The sequence below is a fragment of the Ochotona princeps genome, chromosome 25, assembly GCF_030435755.1.
Source record: "Ochotona princeps isolate mOchPri1 chromosome 25, mOchPri1.hap1, whole genome shotgun sequence".
NCBI classification, from domain to species: Eukaryota; Metazoa; Chordata; class Mammalia; order Lagomorpha; family Ochotonidae; genus Ochotona; species Ochotona princeps.
In genome coordinates this window covers 12,012,501-12,035,000 of record NC_080856.1, presented here as the reverse complement: position 1 = coordinate 12,035,000, position 22,500 = coordinate 12,012,501, and the positions used below count along the sequence as shown (strand labels likewise).

General features: G+C 37.1%; 1 protein-coding gene across 10 annotated transcripts in view; it reads left to right on the top strand.

Annotated features, from left to right (window-relative positions):
• FOXP2 (forkhead box P2) overlaps nt 1–22,500 on the top strand; it is a 353,823-nt gene that overhangs the window by 326,816 nt on the left and 4,507 nt on the right. For all 10 annotated transcript variants that reach the window (XM_058654887.1, XM_058654886.1, XM_058654885.1 and 7 more), the window contains 2 exons: nt 1–66; nt 822–985. The exon at nt 1–66 is cut by the window's left edge and continues 4 nt beyond it. In XM_058654887.1, coding sequence (XP_058510870.1) covers nt 1–66; nt 822–985 — 230 coding nt within the window. The remainder of the gene's footprint in view (nt 67–821; nt 986–22,500) is intronic.

Here is a 22,500-nt window from a genome sequence, read left to right as displayed (position 1 = left end):
CCGACCTTAGTAAAAAATATACCTACCAGTTTAGGGTATGGAGCAGCTCTTAATGCCAGTTTGCAGGTAATATCATTAAATGCACCTTTTCATTTCTGCCGTATTTAAATGTCAGGGTTTTTTTTTTTTTTTTGTCTTTACATATAGCTAGGGTTGTGCTTGTCCTGGTTAGTTGGTTCATCCAGGCGAGTTGTAGAACCTAGCACAGCAGCACTGGTTCTCATTCATGCTACTTTTGATGTGAAGAAGCAAGAAGGACACCCTGTGGCAAAATCTGGAACACTCGGTTTTCCTGCACGTGCTGGATTGATAGAAGCTTTTGCAAATGCATGTGGCTATGCATTAATATTTATCCAGGCTGTCATAAATGATTTCACATCATGGTGTTGGGGAACATGGTGCTTGTGGCAAAAACTTTAAAGTTTAATTATAATGTATAATTTTTATGCAGAGGAGGCGAATGTCAGGACTTCTTTATTTTGAGTTAAGTTCTGGTCATTTTTTTAAAAAAGCAGTCAACTGCTTACATTATCCTGAAGTATTTTACACTATGTAAGAACTCGACGTTTCATTGTAAGAAAGGTTGAAAAAAGAGGGAGAAAGTTGTTATCAAGAACTATTGTTTTTATCACAACTCCACGTCCTTGCTATCCCTGCCACAAGTGGCCATGAGGAATGTTTTGTCATTGTCTCACAGTTTTTTAAAATGCTCCTAAAAGCGTCTGCATCGCAATGTGAGTGCAAGAAGGGAAGCTGTTGTTATAAACAGTTGTTTCAAACGACATTTTAAAAGTTATTCTGCACCCTGTTCGTTTCCATAGGCTGCCTTGGCGGAGAGCAGTTTGCCTTTGCTAAGTAACCCTGGGCTGATCAATAATGCGTCCAGTGGCCTCCTGCAGGCCGTCCACGAAGACCTCAACGGGTCCCTGGATCACATGGACAGCAATGGGAACAGCAGTCCAGGCTGCTCGCCTCAGCCGCACATGTAAGTGTACCCAGCCAGCTCCCCCAGGGGAGTGCTCAGCAACTTTAGTATTCCTGACGTTTGTGGCGGCATAAAGGTAAAACGCACAAGTTTAAGCGGAGCCAAATTGTATCATGTTTATAATATGAAAAAGAGTATCGAAATCAGGTGCAATCTGTCTTTTAGACTCTACTAAGTGCCCTGTAATGGGGGTTCTAGTGGCCCTCGTACAAACTCCTCGTGTGCTCACGTTCTGTTGGACATAAAGCAGTGCCCAAGATGGGACTGCAGCTTATGGGTCGTTATCACAGTTTGGTTTGTAGAGTGCAATAGGAATATTCATGATGGAATAAGTTGTCGTAACTTTTACTACTATTCCAGGTCTCTAAACCATTTATGAACTGTAGTTGAGATATTACCCATTTTTATAAACCGTAAAATGCAAAGTTTAACTGTTACCCACAGTTTACATAGAAGCCAGTAAAGTGTAACTTTGTGCCTGTCTTATAAATCAGTGTAATTACATATTCAACTTTAATTACTGGTGCGTCTGTATTGGCAAGGTTTATATATTATATTTTATGCAAGACTACGATTCCTATTAATATTTAGCAGCTAACTATATCATTAATTACTCTAAAATCTTTCCCCTACCATCTTTTTAATGGAGCTGAGAGAGTAGAAGTATTAAAAATTGATGTATTGTGGATTCCAGAAATGTGTATGACACTATAAAAAAATGCCTAGCCATATTGAATTATGTCTAGCATAATTTCTTGTTTACCAAAAATATTGATCCTGCTAGACGTTAGGAATTTGGGTGAGGAAAAAAAAACAGATTTTCGCGTAGTGAAACTTACGTAGTGGTCACTTTGGTGGTATTGTCACTTAGGTGTGTGCTTTCTGGAGTTCAGTATCAAATGCTGCTAATTTTAGGTCATTGGGCTAAGATCAGTTCTTTTGCTGAAATTGTATTTTGTTGGTGTGAAATATCTAATCAGAGACCTGGAAGAAGAAATATGACCTTTATATATGCCCATTTTCATTTGACCTTTCACAAGACACTATTTTTGTTGACTTTTTCCATCATTTTCTTCTATGTGACATATTAATGTCTTTAAGATCACTGCCTAATTGCTTTCCAGCACTTTTACTCTATCACCTTTGTGAAAAACACACTCTGAACGTTCCTGTGTTTTATCAGGTTCCAAACCATTACTTCTTCAAAATGGAAAAATTTGTCTTTTGGAAGTGTCTTTAGATGTATTAAATAATACAAAAGAAGCAATAAAACTCGAAGTAGAGAGAACATGAATATATGCTCTTGAGAGGAGCAGCCCTCTAAAACAAGGGAAGGGAGCGGGCAGACCAAGTTTGTGCAGCCCCGCCTTCTCCTGTGGGGCATGCGCTTGGAGGCCTTCCGCTTTCCACAGTTCTCCCGAGTACACTAATGCCCGCTCCCTGTATAAAATGCTAAGACAATAGAACTATAAAGAGCAAACAAGAGTTAGACCCTATTGTCTCCCTTTAAAAAAGCTGTTTCAGAGAAATATAAGACATTTATGAGGAAAGTGTTTAAGCTGTTGATGCAACTTTCGGAGCCCGTGTACTGTATATACGGTGTCAGAAACCTGGACAGACATATAGAGTGATGCTTAGACTACAGTTGTCCAGTGCTGAGAGTATGAAAGTCAAAAGTTAATGATTTAACAGAAACCTTCAGGAACTATTATGTTTTAGGGCCTGAAGCACCGATTGGCCCAAATTATGGCATTATTTCAGTTGATAGTATTTTTCATTTGGCAATTGATTTTCGTTCTATCATGAATTAAAAGTTTAATGATGAAATGTATCGGAGAAATAGTAGTATGTCTAAAACAACATATAAAAATTGTATATTTATAGCCGGATGTACTATCACTACGGGTTTAAAAATTGTAAATATTCATAGTTAATATGTTGTACATTCTATGCATATGTGATTTAGTGCACATAAAAGATACTAACCTTTATTGTCCACAGGCAAAAGGAGAGCTTCTTTTGGCTTGTTGGAAACAGATTTCAGAAAAGATAAAAATTAAAAGGGTGTCCAAATCTTGTCTTTTCCTAAATTACATTCAAAATGTTAATTATCTTGAAAAATGTTGAGTCAATATTCATTCTTGGACTCTGTCTCTGCTGCTATCATTAACTTTTGTTTATTAGGTGTTGAATATTGATGGAATGTCACTTCATTACTCTGTTTCTTCGTTTTGCAGAGCTTCAGGGTGCTCGTATTTAAAGCACTGTAAGCCATTTTGTGTGAACGATGAAGCAAAGGAAAAATATTGATTTAGAAATCTCAATCAGAATGTGGCCGCATGTAATTGAATACATTCCACAGCACTTTGAAAATGAAATAGAAGTGAAGGAGTTTTTGCAAAATATTTTAAAAGTATATTTGCGTATCCCAAAATGAAATTGTGGTTTTTGTTGTAATAGAGAGCTGGCGATGCAGATGGGACAGGAGCAAGAGGCCGTGGGGCCTCAAGGTGTCGCGCTGTTGGGGTTCCCATCCCGATTCTGCCCTTTGGAACCCAGTGGGAAGGGACGGTTCTTTCACTGTGCCTTCCTCGGCTTTCTCCGCCGCAGACCAGATTAGCAACACTAACAGTGACCTCACAAGATTCTCACAAAGGGAGCGCCTGGGAAGTAATAGTTACTTCTTGCACCTGTGCTTCGGTTGTATACCTAGGTGCTGAGTTATTGTACCACTGGAAGTACCTAATGGCGATCAGTGAGACCAGGACCACTGTAAAAATAGGTTTGTATTTTAGGCATTAAATCACTTTGCGATGATTTTCCTTCACAATCCCTTTTGTTTTCCTCATACCTCTTTTTTGAATTTTTGAAGTAAGCAGGCCTGAAAATGTGAACTAATATGGTGCAGGAATTCACTGTGGAAATATTCACTTGGAATACCTTTTTCCAAGTCAGTGGGATAAAATATGTTTTAGAGAAGCAAATGTTACCTGAAGGGGTAGGTAATGAAGAATTCAACTAAAACAAGCAGGAAGCAGGGACTCCTGAGTGCTGACTTGCAAAGAATCAGAAAACATACAGGAAAATACAATGTTAGTATCTATGGGGTAGGACTAGACTGTCCAGTGTGAGTTAAATATCCAGCGATTGTTTATTTAATATGATGGGTTTAAGTTGAACAAAATCAAAGTTAAACTTCAGGAAGCATCATCTGAAAATGTGTTGAATGAGTGATGACTGAATGAACATTGTGGATAGGAAGAGATTCTGGATTTGGGAGGAACCGGCTACCAAAGATGAACTCCTGTGTAATAGTGTGTGACAGGGAGGTGGAAAGCAAGAAATTGGTAATAATAAATCAATTAGAAAAAAGGGGATGAGCACAAGACAGTCAATGCCAGGGAAAGAAGAAAGTGAGGCCGAGCCATAGACACTTGGGTTTCTGCTGGGTTGGTGCTACTCGTGTGTTCGTGTGGTGCAGACCTGGCACTGTTTTATAAGCGCAGCCAAGGAGACTTTGGAACTCAGCACAGCGCATGAAAAGCCCAAGGAAGGAACCGAAGCCAAGAGTGAGGCTGAATTTCAATTGAAGGTGGTGGGACAGGAGGATTCTGACACACAGCTTAAGACTAAGAGTCATAAATCATTTAGTAAACTAGCAAGATCCATGAATATATGCCTCCCCATGTTCAAAACGTTTTTTGCTTTGGTCTTTTTGTTTAACTCCATGGGGTAAAGTTTTAGCCAGTGGACTATATGTGTATCCTTGAGGTTGATAGAGAAAATGTTTCGGAAGAACTTGAAGAAAAGATGGGTGTTTTCTGCCCAGAACATGAGGACTTCTGCCCAACTAGTGCGTTTGTTTTAGCTCCAGCCTGTTGCCTGTCTGTTCTCTTTCTTTTCATGCTTCTCTGTTTGCCTCACTTCGTTCTGCCGCTCTGTTCAGGACCGCTCCTGGTGGCCAGGAAGCTTTCCCAAGTCATTTTTTTTTCCTGCCAGGACTTGTTTTCTGTCCCACACTTCTAAAAAATTTGCACTCAGCACTGTCATTTGTGGCTAACATGGCGTGTGAGTTTGTATGGATACTCATGCATACCTGTGTGTTCACATATGTACTGTGGTATCCAGTTGCCACTCATTGTGCAGATATGCCTAGATTAATGGCAGTTTTTTCTAAGAATACAAACTATATTTCATCCATATTATAGAATACAAACCCCTTACACATTCTACTTTACCAAGCAAACCCTTAATAACTATATGATGCTGATTGTGAAGAATCAAACTAAAGATGGCAGTTCAGTTGTTGGTGATAGGACTTCGCAAGATAATAACTATTAGAGTAAAATATGGGATTCTCCTATAATCTTGAAGACAGAACTGAGAGATTTTCAGAAAAAAAGGACTAGCTACATCTAATTTTCATCTTTAGGAATTAACTAAGAGTGTTCTTATTACTAACAGAATTACACGCTTTTCAGTTTTATTTTTAATTTGAATTATTTAATTAATATGCTTTTATAACAACCCAAATTTGTGAAAAGCAGCATAGCCATCGTTGTATGTGCAATTGTTGGTCTAGATCTCATAGATTTGAAGGAATTGGAAAAAAAAGTTGCAATTTATGCAATATAAATCAAATGAATTTCCAAGAGAATTTCAGCTGCAAGTTTGAAGCGCTATAGCCAAGTGTAGAGGCTATCTAATAATTCTGTGCAACTTATTTGATTTTTTTTCTACCAACTGTTTTTTTTGAAAGGGATTATTTGATTTTTAAAATGTTTTAAAAATGTATTTATTTTTGTTGGAAAGGCAGATCAGATTATTGGAGAGAAAGAGAGACAGAAACAAAGATCTGGTTCACTCCCCAAATGACCACAGTGGCTGGAGCTGAGCTAAGCGATCCAAAGTCAGGCATTTCTTCTGGGTCTCCCACAAAGGCGCAGGGTCCCAAGGCTTTGTCCTCCACTGTTGTCCCAGGCAGGGAGTTGGATGGGAAGTGGAGCAGCTGGGACATGTACTGGCACCCATAAGGGATACTGGCAACTGCAAGGCAAGGATTTAGCCACTTTATGCAATAAATTTGCCTTATGTACTTCAGTATCAGTATTGCCTTTTTGCCTGGCTTTTCAGAGTGTTACAGAACGTGAGTAAAAATTATTCGAGTCTCATGATATATAGATATTTTCCTCTAAAAAATTTTTTTTAAAAGTTGTGAAGTGTTTACATAGAAATAACGTGAATTTCCTTTCTTCTGTGTGTTAGAAGCAAGTCACTTTTAAAAAAGAGAAAAAGACATTTGATCTAGACCTACAATGAGAATTCCTGCTGATAGAGTAAATCCAGATTAGATGGATTGAATGGTATTGCTTCCATGTTTAGTTGACCTTCATTAAAAAAAATTTAAAAATTGCTTTTCCCTACTCTGTGTATGTAGGGTAGGTTTACTGTCCTTCTCATTTATCTTGTAGAATACGTTAAAGGAAACTCCCACTCTCTTATGTTTGAGTTGTGTTTCGGGAGCTCAGAGGGAACATTCGTTTCATGCAGATTTTGTTTTGAGGGCCCTCCACACAAAGCCTCCCACTGTCATGTCGCCCTGGTCTCTGTTTATTAGAGTCCCCTCTGATGTTTTCAGATGTTTTCTTATGTGTTGTTGCCAAATCCTCTTAGCCAAATCCTGTTGTTGCCAAAGCCTGTTAGGCTCATAATTCTACATGCTAAATAATGTATTTTGATTATAGATGATTATTACTTTCTCCCTTGTGTGAAACAAATATTTGAAGTCTGAGAGTCCGTGACCTTCTGTGAATAATGTTAATATGTTATAGGTAGGACCTGAAGGGAACTGCGTTGTGCCGTAAGGAAGCCAGCATTTTGGTGTATGGAAATAAAAAACAAAGGCATCATATAAAAAGTGCACTGTAGTGTTGTTTCAGGATTGCCCTAGAGGTCAGATTTGTGTGTGTGTGTTTTCTTTCTGATTGGCAGATTGAACACACGCTTTATATGTCACAGAATGTTCTGTACATCCCGAGTCCCAGTCGTGGTTGCAACATCTTCTGTTTCAAGAGAACCTCAGTTGTTAATCATTCCGCTATTATAGTTGGTCTCTCCAATCAAATACTATTTCACCCCCAAAGACAGTTAAGTGGGACTTCCAGAGTTTCACTTTATAAAACAATATTGAAAAATTTAAACCCGTACATTATCATACTATGTGGGGAAAATGTTTAAGTAGATAGCATTACCTTTCTTCTCGCTTCTTGCTTTGGTTGCCTTACCATTTAAATCCCTATCTGTAGACACATGTAAGACTGCAAAACCAAAACCTTTGGATGGTGATGTTTTATATAAAATTCCTACGTCCCTTAGATCTCTCTGTGGACAAAAGCATTTGAAATTGGAGTGGCTTGTATTTCAGAGGAAGCTGGTTGCAGGTGACTGGCAGGTGCAGCAAGTGGGATGCTCATTGTTTTCATTTGTTAAACTTGTGCTATTTTTGCTGGTGCTTTGGATTGTCGTGTTGTATTCTGAAGTTCCAAACATAACGGCAGTTTCTGGCTTCACACATGTTTTCACAGATTTTCTAATTAGCAGTTTTCCAGTCACCTTTAATTTTTTTTTCCCTTTAACATTTCTGGGTCTTTTATAATTTTTGTCCAGATTTAATTCCACTTTCATTTAATCTCTAAAACTTTTTCATTAACTTTGCTAGTTAGCTTTGAGATCTCTTTCCAAAGTGACTGTACAGAACTTATGATTATTCCAGCTCTTTATCATCTCATCTTTTTCTAAAGTGCTACTAGTGTGATTTCAGTCACTGCTGTTCCTTTTTACATTATCCCAGTCCCCATATGTGGTACCGACAACTCATTCCAGTTCCTCTTAATAAAAAGACCCTCCCAGAGGTACAATACCCTCAGCTAAAAAGTGTTGTATCCCTACTGTGCCAATTGTGGAAATTTGTCGGTTCCTATAGGGTTTTGAAGGATTTTTTATAGAACTCTACTGATATATCTGACATCCGTGGTGTGAAATCCCACAATTTAGGCAAAGTGTGTCAGAAAACTTTGAGCAGACAGTATTGTAGCTTACTGGGTCTGTTTTATATCTGAAGAAGCTAGTTTGTTAGAACACACATCTTCATTTACACTGACACTAGTAGAGCCTTGCAAATTATCTTCCTCTAAGGGTCAAAAAGCCATGGACTGGATTGTTAAACAATGTGTGTCTTAGTCCCAGCAAGAAAAATGAAGATCTTATGCACCCTTTTGACATTTTTACCTAAAGTTTTTGACATATGCTTATGAAGTACATGTGTATGGGGTGATTATTGGTTTATCATAAGTAAAGATATTTATTATCTGTGAAGCGTCCTTTGAGAATATTAACTTATGTGATGATATCTGCATGTTAAGAAATTTTATGTTAATGCATGCTGAAACTAATATGCCTTTTGACTACTTTGACTGAATTTAAAATTTACTGTTCTTATCGATAACATAATCTAATTGAGTATTTCAGCCCCCAAACAGCACGATTTGAAACAATGGGTTTCTGCATTTCATAAAGCAGTTTCCATGATCAGGTTAGAATTAAATAATTTATGTAAGCTTTAGTATGACTTATATAAGAAGCAGATAATCAAACAGTTTAACATAACTAACAAAAGCCTAATATTCTTCAGTTTGCTCAATATTATTTTCATCTTTGAACACTGACAATGGGAGTGACCTAGGCAGGGTACTTAAATGGCAGGACAAGTAATCATTGATGACACAGTCTTATCTATTAATGCATTTATATTTACAATATTAAATATAAAAGCTCTTGTTATTTAGCAAGTCGTCAAAGGAATCTAATATGCTAAATCAAATAGTCCATATTGCTTTTACTCCCTTTACCACATTTCTGTAGAACTATCAGTTTAACTAGGCATACTTTAGAAGGAAAAAGGAATAGTTCTAGCAAAGCAGCTAGTCTTACATTAGTTAAGCCTAGTGATATGAGCAATGAGTCATCCAGATGGAAAGCAGTCACTATGAAGATCATCTAAGGGACAGCTTCACCAGCATGCTCATCAGGGAAATTTAGCAAAGGGAAATGGATAACATCCCTGAGAGATGGGTGAGCCCCACCTACAACGCACACCACTAGCCTACCAGTGTATAGACCCATGGTAGAAACTTAAAAACAAGGTCTATCATGAGCCAGTGGGGGCTTTGGGAGAAACTGAAATACACATGCCCATACGTGCATCCCAATTCTGACTGATAACTCCGATCAGAGGAAATAAGGTGAAACACAAGTCTTGGATGAATGTTTCTTTGAAAAGGATTTGGAGAGAGTTGGAGCAGCAGCAGGGCTGACCCAATGGCTGGACTCTCAGGATGTGATTAGACTTTGTAATTTCACTGACCAACAGTTCAGAAATATGAGTATCCTTACATTTATACCTGAATTCTTACTGAAGATATTCATTTATGGGACACAAAATGGAATAGTAGCAATTGTATTTCTATGGGTTCTGAGATTGCAATCAACATATTTGTCAGTGATCAAAGTAATTTACTTCTGCTTTTGCATTTCATTGTGGCTTTTGGAATAGAACTGTCATTTCTTTAAATTCTAATAGTCTGGTAACATTTAAAGGATTTTGTGTGTGCTATTTTTTAAAAACACTAGAGCAAAACTATCTGAAATCATTTGGGAGTGTCTAAGTCATGTAAAATCCAGTCTCTTTAAACAACATTGCATAACTTTTGATAAATTTGAATGAAATATTGATGGTAAGGGTAGGAAATCTCAGAAAAAATATATACTGATATATGCATGGGATTTAAAAATCATGTTTCATTAACCTTGTTCTACCATTTTTGTTACATTTCTTAAAAATCTGATTCACTTTAAATGGAGCGTTGGAATGCCACCTCAGGGTCAAATCTGTTTAGTATAGAATAGAATCATTAAAAAATTAAGAATGAAAATATTGTCTTGGATGGAAAAGTTAATGACCATTCTCTGAATTTAATATTCCTTTCAAATGAGATATTTTATTAAATATTTTAAAGTTACAGTTATATTTTGGCTTAAATATGAAAGTTTAAATTTGTTTGGCTGTTTTCATTATCCGTGGGACACTGAGTTCAGCATTTGCTATGTTTATCCTAGATAAGGCAACTACACCTGGTCCTTATGTGGAATCCTTTATCCACTCCCATCTTGAGTGCCCTTTTCTTAGTTGTGTATTTCGGAAAGAGAAAATAGGAGAGCTGATTCTGAGTCCTGTCTACTAGCAGACACTGTGTAAGCTCATGGAAATCAAAACAAAGTCCATTCCGTTCAATAGTAGAACTTTTATCTACTATTATTGAAACTTTCAAGAAAGTGAATAATCTTTCAAGGCAAGAATTTAGAAAAAAAGATATACATATTAATAAGGCCTATTGTGTAATTTCTTAGTTGGTAAAGAACGAGAGAAGGTGAGACAGAGTGAAAGAAGTATTTCATCAACTGGTACACACTCCAGCAGCCGCGGTGGCCTCGGCAGGACTGGGCTGCACTTAGGAACCTGGCACTCCGTCTGGGTCTCCCACGTGGATGCAGGTGACCAAGCACTTGAGCCATCTGTCAGTACTGTAACAAGAGGCTGGATGGGAAGTGGAAAGCCAGGACTCAGATATCTTAACCTACTAAACAATGACTGCAATTAAACATACTAACCTAAAATCAGCTCTCACTCTTTTAAAGCCCATCATTTCTGTCTAAAACTTTAATTTCACATTCATTAATGTTTTTTCTGTAATGAATCAAATAACAAACTATTTTTTCAGTAGGAAAGCAAAAATATTCTTCTAGAAGTTACATAGGCTTAAGAAATAAATTATTTCTCATTTTCACCTGACTTTATACAAGAATAGAAATGACCTAAACTTGCACATTTTATTAATATATCAACAAGTTCTAAATAGAATCATATCATGTTCTGTTATACATATTGTGAGAAAATGAGTAAAATTGAATTTCCAATATCCATTCTTCATCAGCTTCCTAAATAATCATCAGTTATTTTTTACCAATTTTCTGTGAAACTTCATCTTCATCTTTTGATGTTTTAAATGAATTTTATTTATTATTAAATACACACAGAGACACTTGGAGATCTCTCATTTGATGATCAGTTCCCCAAATGCCAGTCACATCCTGGGGGCGTGACCAATGCCAGGTGCTAAGAACTCAACCTGGGTCTTCCCTGTGTGTGGCAGGGACCCAGCTTCTAGACCCATCACCTGCTGCCTAGAAGAGAGCATATGATTGCATCTTCCAAGACACAAGTCAGTGGAAGTTGGCTATTAGTGTGTTGTGGGTTGGCACACAACACCATGTTCGAGAATCTACTTGAGGGTCCTTTATCATAGTATAGCATAGTGGGTAAACCTCCCTGTAATGCCAGCATCCCATGTGGACACTGGTTGGAGCTCCAACTGCTCAGTTCTGATCTGTCCCTCTGCTAACATTTCTGGGAAAGCAGCGGAAGAGGGCCTGAGTGTTTGGACTCTTGCACAGTTGTGGGAGATTCTAAAGATTCTAAAGAAGCTTCAGACTCCAGCCTGCGGTATGGTCCAGTCTTAGCTGCTGTGGCCATTTAGGAAGTGACCAGCTGATGGGATCTCTCTCTCTCTCTCTCTCTCTCTCTCTCTCTCTCTTTCTCTCTTTCTTCTTCTGTTTAGCTATGACTTTCAAATAAATAAACACTTTAAGAAAAAAATCCACTCAAGATATCAGTATCTCAGCAGATAGTGCCTAAGTTGAAGTCCTGCTCCATTTGTATTTGATTCTGATTCCAGTTTCTGGAGAGGCAGCAGGTGACGGTTCAGCTACTTGAGTCCTTGCCACCTGCTTGGGAGACCTGGATGGAGATCACAGCTCCTCGTTTAGTCCCAACACAGCCCTAACCTTCTGGACATTTGGAGAATGAACCTGGGAACAAACGATCTCTGTGTGTGTCTCTATTGTTCTGCCTTGTAGTAAAAAAAATGACAGTTCTTTCTTTAAGAAACAAACAGAAGTAACAGTTAAGCCTCATGAAATCACTTTTTTCCAACTTAAAGAATTCTGTTATATTCTGAAATTTCATTTTATGCCTATAAAATAATGATTATTATTTTTAGAAGTGTGTCTTCTTATCAGATTGCAACTATTTGAATGAAATGCATCCCAAAAGCCATCTGAAATTGGTAAAATGAAAATCATACGCTTTGATTATTTTAAATTCTTAGACTTTACGTATGATAATTATTTGTACATATTTAATAGCTTTATGCCAAGTACTCACCATTGTTAAGAGATAATCTTATTTTGTCTCAATTTCTCCTATTCAGAGGGAAGTTTTTCTACTTCGTAAATAGTCAAAACCTGTGTGAGTCAGTCGATGGCACATGCCAATATCAATTCTACTATGAAGTAAAGGTGTCCAAAGGAGGTTAAGTAGAGATAGGGATAAAGGCACTTTAAAGTGAAGGACTTAAAACTCATCTATTCAGTGCTGAGTGGAAATGTGCAAGGGTTGCCTACATTTCTATATACTCAATATTTTTCTCAAATTATATGTAAGTTCATTTTACTGGATGAAGGTTGATATATTGGGTCAAATGGCATCAGTTTCCATCAGAGCTCTGACACTCTTTCATTGGGCATCATTTGGGGACTAACACTTTTTTTTAGTCATCATTCAGAATTACTGAATGTAACTTGTATCCTTCAAGTGAGCTAGAGCAGAAGCAAAATATGTACCATATTTCTTTGCTAAGAGGTGTTGATTACTCTTTTGTTAGGTACCTTGTGGCAAGTGTATTGAAGATTTTCTCAAATAATTAGGATTATTTAAAGAAAAGTATAAAGAAAGCACAATGAAAAAATGTTAATCTATTTTAACATTTAGTATTGGTTTGTAGAACTTGGATTCAATTGGTTTTATATTGTCTGGAATGGCCCTGATTATAGATATGAGCTATAAGTTGTTTTTCTTGAGAACATTCATTGATGTCTATTACAAAAATGAAATCTCAAAACTATTTTTCATTAGCCTCATGATATTCATAAATAATACATGTCTTAAAAAGCCCAGTCAAATTTGCATTGTGCCATTGTGTGCCTCATGAATGACGACAGTATATACATATTTTCATTAATATTTATTCAATATATAAATAAGCAAAGATAAGAAAACACTGTTGCAATTCTGCAGTCCAACATATATTGAGCTAACTGTATTTTGAACACTTCCGTTTAAAGGAACTTTATCCGTGACACTTCCTTATTCTAAAGAAACACTTGAACAGTTTATAGGACCTTTTACTTAGTCTTCAATAAGAGGAAAATAAATGCAATTTACATTCCTCTAGGGAATATACTGTGTGACCATAATCTGAAAAGATAAACTTTCCCATTGTAATTTGACTCTTTGCTGTAGGGTGTAGGCAAACATTAACATTTCTTCTGCTTTTCACTGCTGCCTGAGGTCCTTATAAATTTCACAACAAAAGAAGCAGCAAATTTCTTTAGGCAACGAATCAGTCTATTAATGTAACTAGTCCTCTGTGTTTTTGGTATCTATAGTTACTGAGGGCAGCTATGAAACTGAGACTCAAATAGAGTGAAAAAATCAACTGTTACTTTGCCATTCCATCAAGAAGAGGTTTGGTCCAGAGACAGGTCCCATTTGTCTTAGTCGAATAAACACATGTTGAGCACCTATTATGTGCAGCATGCTGTGCTGGAAGCTGTACCAGATGACATATATGTACAGAAGGAAAGCTGTGTGAGAAGGATAAGCACTAAGATAATGAAAGAAACCAATCATGAAGGGATGAAGAGAGCCACAGTTTGTGAAGTCAGCATGCACATGTGCACCAGGAATCTGAAAACGCTTAATGAAGGATGTAATCATGAATTAGGTTAACCTGTGGAGGATTCCAAGGTTGACAGCTGACTGTTGGCTACAAAAATATAATCTTCAGTGTTTGAAGGCACAGTGAGGAAAGAGAAAGATAAAACTGCAAGGGATAGGAGAGAATGAGCCAAGGTGACGCAAGCATGGCTAACATTCAGAGAACACATAGGTCCTTTGGCTTAGAATGGATTATCTGCCTGGAGGGGACGTGGAGTCTGAGAGCCGTACCTTGAAGTTACTCATCTCCAACCAGAGAATGTGGTTAGGACATTAAAATAAAATGCACCAATTTTTGGAGATATTTTGCAAGACTCCCAAAGATAGATTACCCTGTTTTAAAAAGGTTTCCTTCTTTTCATTTTTGCTATTTCTCTCTGGAAATAGATGATTTTTGTTTTTGCCTTGAGAAAAGTGGCAATGTTTTTAATATCCTTTCCTCTCAAACGTGTTTCAAGGGACATTTTTGTTTAAAACAACACAAGAACACAAGTGAAAGTTAGAAGAATTTTGTTGTGATGAATAACTTAGAGGATTTGGGAGAAATTCATTTCAACACTTTTCCCTCTGCTCTTGGTGTTTGCTTCCCTCCCTACTTGACCATTTCAAACAAGCACATCTAAAATGTCATCAAATTTGCATATGAGTTATAAAAAGTCATAATCTACTTTCATTTTCATTGTGTTTGACAGGTCCTCCTGTGTCCTTAGTAGTCTGTAAAAGGGAAATGGAATGTGTGTACATATGCATTTCAGAATCATGAATATAAAACTTTTACTCCACAACTTATTTCCTAAATTGTTCCTTGCCATTTCTTAGTCCTGACTGTCATTGCAGTTGGTAACCCTTCATCCATTGCCCCACAGTGTCTACTCTCTGTAAAAACAATCTTCCTGAAACTCTTCTATTTTTTTTTTCTTCATTTTCAAGAATCACCAGTAGTCCTTTATCTGGGTAAGAACAAATTTATATTTCATCAAATGCAACTCATGATACTCATCCGTGCTTGCTCTATTTTTCTTCTCTTCTTCCTTCATTTCTTTCATTCTTCACAGTTGCTTTCCTTCCCTCTTTCCTTCCTTTCTTCCTTTCCTCATTTTCATTCCCTTCTTTTCTCCCTTCTTCCTTTATTATTTTGCTCTTTCTTCTAGCCTTCCTGGACCACGGCCTTTATGAAATATCAGGATTCCCATAAATATCTAAGATTCCCCACTTTTTTCCATTTCACTCACAACATCTCTTTTCCCATCTCTACATTATAAAAAAATTTCCCATGTTTCAAATTTTTTCCTGAAGCAACATTTCCCTGTTATAATAAATGCATATTTGTTGGGCCCAGCACAATGGCCTAGTGGCTAAATCTTTGCCTTGCATACACCAGTATCTCATATGGGTACCGGTTCCTAACTCGGCTGCCCAATTTCCCGTCCAACTCCCTGCCTGTGGCCTGGGAGGGCACTGGAGGACGGCCCAAAGCCTTGTGACCCTGCACCCAAATGGGAGACCCAGAAGAAGCTCCTGGCTTCAGATCAGCTCAACTGTGGCCATTGCGGCTACTTGGGGAGTGAACCAGTGGGTAGAATATCTTTCTCTCTGTCTCTCCTTTTCTCTATAAATCTGCCTTTCCAATAAACAATAATAAATACATTTAAAAAATACTTAACTGTTGCACTGTCATAATCTATTTACACTTTGCCAACACTTTATCCCCATAGCATTAATGGCTTTCATCAAAGTGACTTGAGTGTATGTCTTAGTTGCTACGTTAAACTTAGTACCACATGAGAACAGAAGCCATCATCTATATGAGGCTGAGCCCTTTGGTTCAAATGAAAACATTATCTTACAGAGTGGATTTTTTTCCCACTTCTGTCAAGAAATAAAGTGTATTCTCCTAGATATGGTTTCATTCCAGTTTCTAACTTTGTAAAATTTTCAGGAAATATTAACAGAATTTTGTATCCTTCTATCACAAATACTTCTTTCCTTGCAATTATGCAAAGAAATTCCAAATGACTTTTATTTTCCCAAGTGTAAATCATGGTACATTAGGGGATGGCTATATTTTTTTAAACACAAAAATCGTTACTTTTCTGTAGGAAATAGGTAGTGACCTAAAAAGAAGTAGTTGAATTAGAAGTCCTATATTTTGTGGACAGAAAATTTCTTTAAAGCATTCACAATGAATTCCTGGCATCTGGTTTGAAGGAGTATTCATTATTTACTGAATGGATGATTTGCTTTTAAAATAAAAGTTGAAATTACTTCAATAAAACTTACAGGAGTGTGACATATCTTGCAAAGTTGAGAAGAACTACTGAAGTGATTAACCAAGGTAGACATATTACCTTCTCTGTGTGCCCTTCTATGCCAAAGGTTTGCATTCTTAAGTCTGTCTTAATGCAAATGCGCGGCATACATTAAGTGTCCAATAAATAAATAAGTGACCAGGGAGATCATCTAATTCAAACTGCTTCGACTCCTACCTTATGTTACAAAAAATAAGTCCACTTAATTTTCTTTAGGAAAATCATCTCATGAATGAATTAATACAAAATTCAATTCATTTTTTTATTCTTTTTGTTCATTAGTTTTTGTGTAAGTCCTCAGTGTCTCAGATATTATCATCTGTTTTATATCTGAGAACAACTCACTCTATTTGTTGGAAGTAGCTTTTACTTTATATATTATTAAGGCTCTGGTAAGGTCTGAAGCTTAATCTGTAAGACATCTGAAATCCTGAAGCTGAAGGAAGCAGTGCATAAATTTCACATCGGTTGGGGAGAAGTAGCAAGATAAGTGTCCCAACAACTCAAATCTGATGTGAGCTTGATCACCAGGAAGGTCAGGATTTTCTGTCTTATGATCATCTGAACTCGTTCTTACTTGACCATCTATAATGAATTCCATTAGGAATACATTTGTGTTTTAATGCTGTTACAGCATGGGGATTCTGAGAGGCAGATGATCTCTGCCAGTGGTTAACTCCTTCTCTATCATTTCATTGCTTCTTTCCCTAGGCTCCTTATGACCGAAAATCTTGTTGCGTTTTGGATTACATATTTCTTATGATTTTTGATAAAATTCCTACTGTGCCTTATAAAGAGAGAATAATTTTTTGTTGTTAATGATTGGTATTAGGAGGTTATGGTTAATATGGTGTCGATGTTTCCTGTCAACGTGAGGTTGATGCTGTTTACATCATTACGGAGAGAAAAATGTACCTAATCTAGAGCAGAAAATAATTTCTGCAAAAAAATCCTGTTTTCTAGTGGACTTTTCTAAATGAGTTTCTGCAGCTGTGTCTATGAAAGTTTTCAACTTTTGAGTTTATGCATTCAGAATTTGCCTAACTGAACTGCAGCTGTGTCTATGAAAGTTTTCAACTTTTGAGTTTATACATTCAGAATTTGCCTAACTGAAAGTATATTGTCAGAACATCATAGAGCTCAACATTCCCAGCAAATGTGATGTAGGTCTGGACCACGCATTGCATGTGTGTTCATGATTTTTAATGGAAAAAATATTGATGAAGCCATGATGGATGAATAAGAATACAAGTAGGAGCTCTGTACTCAAGCAATTTTTTTAAAGATTTATTTATTTTAACTGAAAAGGCAGATTTACAGAGAGAAGGAGAGACAAAGATCTTCCATCCACTGGTTCACTCCCCAAGTGGCCACAATGGTTGGAGCTGAGCCAATCTGAAACCAGGAGCTTCTTTCAGGTGTCATACGCAGTTGCAGGGTCTAAGGTCTTGGGCCATCCTCTACTGCTTTCCCAGGCCACAGGCACATACCAAGAACTTTTATGATGGCCTGTTTACAAAGTTATTTTTTGCATGATATAGAAATGACCTGAGGTAAGACATGCGCTTTTGGCTTAGCATTTCAGTGTCTGAGAGTGAGGTGATAAATGACATTTTTAAATAATTATAATATTACATTGTCTTATTTTATTCCATTCATGGTATTAACTTAAATATTCTTTTTAAGGAAATAAAGTTAGTCATTATTCTAATAATACAGATTCCTAAAATTTGATTGTAAATCTTTGTTTAATGACTTTCTGAGGCAATAATTTAAAAAAAAATCTCACTTTGGGGAGAAGAGTTAGAACAGTTTAGAAGAGATGAAGCTCTCACATCATGTTTCAAAATTAATTTATATGTTAATACCATATTTTCTTCCCAGAAAGGTATAAAAATATGGTTATATAATGAGTATATCTAAATGTATTGAGCACTATTTAAGATGTTCAACTTACACACCAAGTTACTGAGCTCTCGTAGCAACTCTTAAAAAGTAGGAGCAATTTTGTTCCTGTTCTCTGAGTAAAGAACAGAATACACAGAGAGGCGAAGTGGCTTCCCTGCGGTCCCTCCTGAAGCGGTACAGGAGTCAAGCTTCAGACCCAAGCATCGCAGCCTCCCAACACGCTGTAATCTGAAGCTGCATTCCTAACTCCTTAACCGCTGCTGCGTGACTAAACATTATAAATGAGGTGCTTAAACTAGTCAGTATTCCTTTATGCCACACTTACAAGTTAATCAAAATAAGAAATACATAAAATGTGTTGTGCGAAATTACACCCTTGTAATTAAAAGCCTCTAGATTATTCTACCTGAGAAAAGGATCTGTAATGAAGAGTGCTGAGTTCGGAAGAGAGAGGGAGTTGCTACAGAGGGACTCTTCACATTGTCTAGTTGTCAGGGGGCGTTTCCATGGCAGGGGCGAGCATTTCTTCTAGAGGGAAAGTTGATTGTCTTATAATGGTCTGACACATGGAACCTCGAATTTAGAAAGTGAACACTATTCAGATAACTTTTTCTCCCCAAAATAAGTGGCCCTCACATACTGTAATGTAGACAAGAGAAAGATATTACAACTGGCCACAGAGACTAATTCCCTGTTCTTCCTACAACCTGTAAGAGACATGTGACATCATTGTGTTTTATTTCTTTTAAGCAGATACAACATGACAAGTGCCAACAAGAAACATTATATACTTTATTTTACGTAATTTTTGTTTATTAACTTGAGAGACCCCCTGGGGTTCAATCCCCAAATGTCCACCACAGCCCAGGCTGGGTCACGTTAAATCCAAGAGCCTGGAATTCAATCCAAGCCTTCTGTGTGAATGGCAGGGACCCAATTACTTCAACTATTATCTGCAGTCCAAGATCTGTATCAGTAGGAAGTGAGAGTTAGGAATCAGAGCTGGTGTCACATCCTTGCACACCAGTGTGGGACATGGGGTCTAAGCTGGCATTTTAACTGATAGGCTGGATGCTGCCTCCAGAAATTCATTCTGTTGAAAATATGCATCAGTGTGCAGGCTACCCAACCTAACAACTGTAACTTTCAAGTACTGGTATTCTCAAGCTTCTCCCCTGCTATGTATTTCTTCTTAGACCTTTTTCTTTATGCCCATCAGAGCTTTTGAAAATTAAATATCAGTAATTATTTGAGTTTGGTTTGGTTCCTTTTAGTAAGTTAACACTCTAATAGTATAGTCCTATGGGAGAGTTTTGTTTACATCTTTCTCAATGCTGGTATCTTGCTTATTAATTCATGCTGAGTAAAAACAATTGCAAGAAATTTTCTCTTCCAGAATCATTGCAGATCAAACTTGTAATGAATTGATCGCATGTCGTTTATCCAAATCAACATGTAATTTACTGGATTCCTGCTTCGTGTATCAGTCTCCTAATACATAAAGTTTACCACCAAGTTCTGTACAAGGCACAGCCACCACTAGAAAGAATTCAATGATGAAAATGATGAAGCTAATGTGGAATAGCACAAACAACGAGGTCACAGGAAACCTCCAGAGGCCACCTTGTGTGCTAGGCCTGGCTTTGCTTCTATTCACATGGAAAATCACTCTCTTTCTAGTCCGTGAAATGGGAACATAGAATAAGAATGTTTGTTAGAACTTTACAATTTTAAGATTCTGTTGTTTTGAGCATAAGAATAGTCAACCAATAAATTACTCTGGATGGGTCCAGTGGAAGATCACTGAAAGTTGCACAGGTCAGGCCAAGCCTTTAGAGAGTGTACGCAGTAGTAGTCTTATGTGGTCCACAGGATGTACAAGGTCAGGCTACAGAGCAGAAGGAAGTTCCAAGTTCTGTGCATAGACAGAGAGTTAAAGGGAAAGCACAGACTTAGTTGTCATGAAAACTGACTTGGAGTAGAAGCTGCGTGTGATGTTTTGAGGATAATGTTTCAAGTCTAGAATAGAAGTCATTTTTCAAAAATGTTATTGCTGTTGAGGCCAGTTCTTAGGTTACTGAGAATGGTTGAAAGAGTTTGGCTTAATCATGTCCCAACCTGATGTTTCAGATCAGATATGTTTTTTCTACAGGGTGTGACATAATCAAATAAAGCCCTTGCGTGTTCAAGATTTCTGAGTATGCAATAGCAGATACCATGATAGTCTTCCTTTGAAAGGTTCTTCTCTATGAGTTGATGTGTTATTTCTTTTCATTAAGAACATGAGACTTTTAACATCTTTCTTCAAATAAAATTCAGCCCAGAGAGTTAGGTCCAAGTGATTGAGAGTGCCATGGTATTACAGTGCTGCAGCCGAGAAGGTGGTAAGAGGAAGCGGAACACTGTGAGCAGGGGGATTCCCTCGACCTTCCCAGAGCCCTCTGCGTGTAAAGTCACACTGCCGCCCGAGAGGTCAAATCCTCCCTTAATATTAAAGGTGCTTGAAATGTTGAGGAACTTCTGGGCAGTCCCCTGTTACAGGGCCAGGATCCACACCTACACGTTCACAGTTACGCAATGTCATTCTAGAAATACTATTTAAACTTTAAACTTTTGAATATTCACAGGTCATTGACGATCTAATTAGAACAATGTGTCATTATATTAACCTTAGAGGTTTATCCTGATTATTTCCAGTACTGAGTTTGGTATTCACTAAAATGTTCTGAATCTCAGATTTGAATTGGGAATATTTAAAATCATAAATTCAACATATTACTTTATTAAATCAAAATGTCATTTTTGGTAAAAAGTCATTAAATGAATATGAACTTTCACAAGTGGTCTCATTAGAAGATTTCACTTGTATATTTTAGAGGGTACTTTGGGAATGTTCACATTAGATTTAATAAATGTTTAAAATTCTGGATGTGTCCACATTATACTGTAATGACTAGTAGAATCATCAGTCATTTTATTCAAACTATTTGCTAATTCCATGAAACATTTAGTCAAGGTAGTTTCTGAGTTCATTTGGTCAAGTTTGAAAGTGAGAATAATTAGCTTTATCTTGAAAATGACCCACAGAAGCCACTTTTATATTTTTAGATTTTACTATCCTGGAATCACCTTTGGGGACACACACACACAATGATAACTGTTCCCCTCTCCTTGCAGAGTGTGCGTTTCCTTTGTTCTCTCTGCTTTTAATTTCTAAATTGACTGTGTAACCTGTAATTTGGATAGCTTTTGCATCGTGTAAGCTAGTATCTACAAATCAGGCATGTGTGTATATATGTGTGTTAGTTATTTCAAGGACTACAGTTTTATTCTAGAGAGTGTCACACAGGGTAACAGATGGTACCTTGGAGACTTGAAGCTAGAATGCTTTTCCTGACATCAGTAGTACAGTGCTTGGGATTTAACACAACTTATTCCATAACATGTAAGCACAGTGACTTCCGTTTACATTAAATACCAATGACAAACTCTCCTCTTGGCTTTTCATTTGTATTGGTTACAGTATAATGTCATGATTTACCGCACGGTGTGCAGTAACGACCTTATAATGGCCACTTCCCATAATCTCTAACCTGTCCCTAGGGAGTCATCCGTATGAAGAAGGGAGAGATTAAAGCTGAGAGTAGCTTGAAATGATAGCAACATTTGGGGCATTTCAATGTTCTTTGCCCATGCGTGTAAAAACATTAGAATAGTTCTAGAAGCTGTCACCCAAGATGGGCATTTTTCTATCCAACTTTTCAACATGTTTCCTATATGTCCTTACTGCTCTAATGAAGTTATAATGTTCTGGAATCTCACCACACTTCACTTGTAAAGGAAATAACATAATTTCCATGGAAAAGACTCCTACTGGAATGACCCCTCGGTTCCCACCTCCCCAAAGTAACAACCTCTTAATGATGCACTAAGAATCCGGTAAGGGTGACCCAAGAATGCCAAAAGGAAGAACTTTTGCCTAAGAACAAGCAAGGATATGTATCATCTTTATCAAAGAAATCTACTCATCAAGTTAACTGATTGGATTTTGATTCAACTTTTTATTTCATCTAAATGCTTTTCTGGTTGGTAGAGCTACCCAGATATAGCTTTCAAGTCATCAGTTTTTATATTATAGACTATGCAATGCTTGAAATTCTAACATTTAGTATTTGTGCTTCTAACATTCATTGTACTAAAAGGCACTATGAAAAATAATAAAGTATATGTTGACCCCAGTGTCAAATTTTATTTTGTGTTTCATCAGTGACAGAATGATGTTCAATTTTCTATTTTCAGGATTGAAAACACTTTGTTTAGTTTCATGCTTTCTTTAAATAATTTGC